The 1,270-nt window shown below is 37.8% G+C and overlaps 1 protein-coding gene across 3 annotated transcripts in view; it reads right to left on the bottom strand.

Moving 5' to 3' along the window:
* Positions 1 to 1,270, bottom strand: part of LOC119585189 (guanine nucleotide-binding protein G(q) subunit alpha) — a gene marked incomplete at its 5' end in the record, with an annotated part of 38,133 nt that overhangs the window by 11,488 nt on the left and 25,375 nt on the right. For 2 of the 3 annotated variants that reach the window (XM_037933837.1, XM_037933835.1), the window contains 1 exon segment: positions 956 to 1,084. In XM_037933837.1, the coding sequence (XP_037789765.1) occupies positions 956 to 1,084 (129 nt within the window). 3 annotated transcript variants of the gene reach the window in all.

The raw sequence follows: 1,270 nt of genomic DNA, 5'->3' as shown, positions 1-1,270 counted from the left end.
ATGGGACCGAGTTGCACAATGTAAGCATTTTGAAACCAAACTACTGCACTATCTATACCCCCAAGGACCTCAGATTTCATGTGTATGTATAGAGGATGACTACAAGATGATGCATACGGTCACACTAGGTAGATATAAATAATATTGGGAACAAACACATAAAGTACGTGAAAGAGTATGAAGGGTGAGGACACATGTATTGTGCAATAACAGGTGCACAATGACTACAGGTAAGTTCACGTGCCTCTTGCCTTTCCTTGAAGCATAAGGTTGCATGTCTGGTGGTTTAACATTCATGGGGATATTTTTTTTTTTTGCTTGTCTTTTTATATATGATGCACTAAAGAATAGATAATTTGGCTACTCTTTTAGTGATAGCTTAAATTTAAATTTCATACTGTGCAAAAATAGTTTCCTTAGTTAAAAGGAAAAAGAAATAAATATGTATATACAAAGCTTAATCTGTGAAAAGGAAATCTCCTTACCATGTGGATCTTGCAATCCAGATCCAAAATGCATCTGAAGATATTAACCTTGTTAATATAAGTAATAATTGTTTAAATCTTCAGGGTAATCACTTACAGGAAAGATAAGTTTTGCACAACAGGAAATTTAAATAATCACTAAATCTTTACTCAGATATTAGCCATAGATATGACTACACAATAGAGATTCCAACGGTTGATAGGGAATCAACTATGGACCGCACTCTTGATAAACAATGAGAAACTTTATGAGAGTCCTTGGGTTATGGGAGACATGGGTGGTAGTTGTAATTGCAACTCTGTTATACAACAATTTGCAGAGCATTACAATGCTGACATAGGGATACAAAAGGGACTCTACCTCCACAATGTTAGGTTAACGGCACTGGTATAAACTCTATGCACTGGGATCTAGCTACTCTGCTCTGGCTGACAGGGGAGGGCCTAATGAATTCAAGATTTTCTGATACCTAAAGATGATTGAGTCCAGATCAAAGGGGTACTCAATGATTCCAGTGGTTGGTACTCGAGCCCTAAGAATATCCTGCTCGGTCGGTAAGAAGTCCGATGATATGATACGCTCCAAATCATCAAGATAACTGCAAAGGAAAAACAGTTGTCTTTGTCGGTGTTCCTCTGATAGTGTCAAGTGGTGGATGGTGATGGGGAGCAGCATCAGTGAGATATGGTACAACCTTGCTGATGCCTTTTCGTGTGCCACAAGTTTTATAAAGTTGATTCAATGCCTCTTTACAAACACTTTTTATCCATTTGGTCTAACCAGG

This window comes from Penaeus monodon, chromosome 19, assembly GCF_015228065.2.
Source record: "Penaeus monodon isolate SGIC_2016 chromosome 19, NSTDA_Pmon_1, whole genome shotgun sequence".
Taxonomy (NCBI): domain Eukaryota; kingdom Metazoa; phylum Arthropoda; class Malacostraca; order Decapoda; family Penaeidae; genus Penaeus; species Penaeus monodon.
The sequence above is the reverse complement of the archived record's forward strand: the minus strand, read 5'-3'. Positions and strand labels throughout refer to the sequence as shown.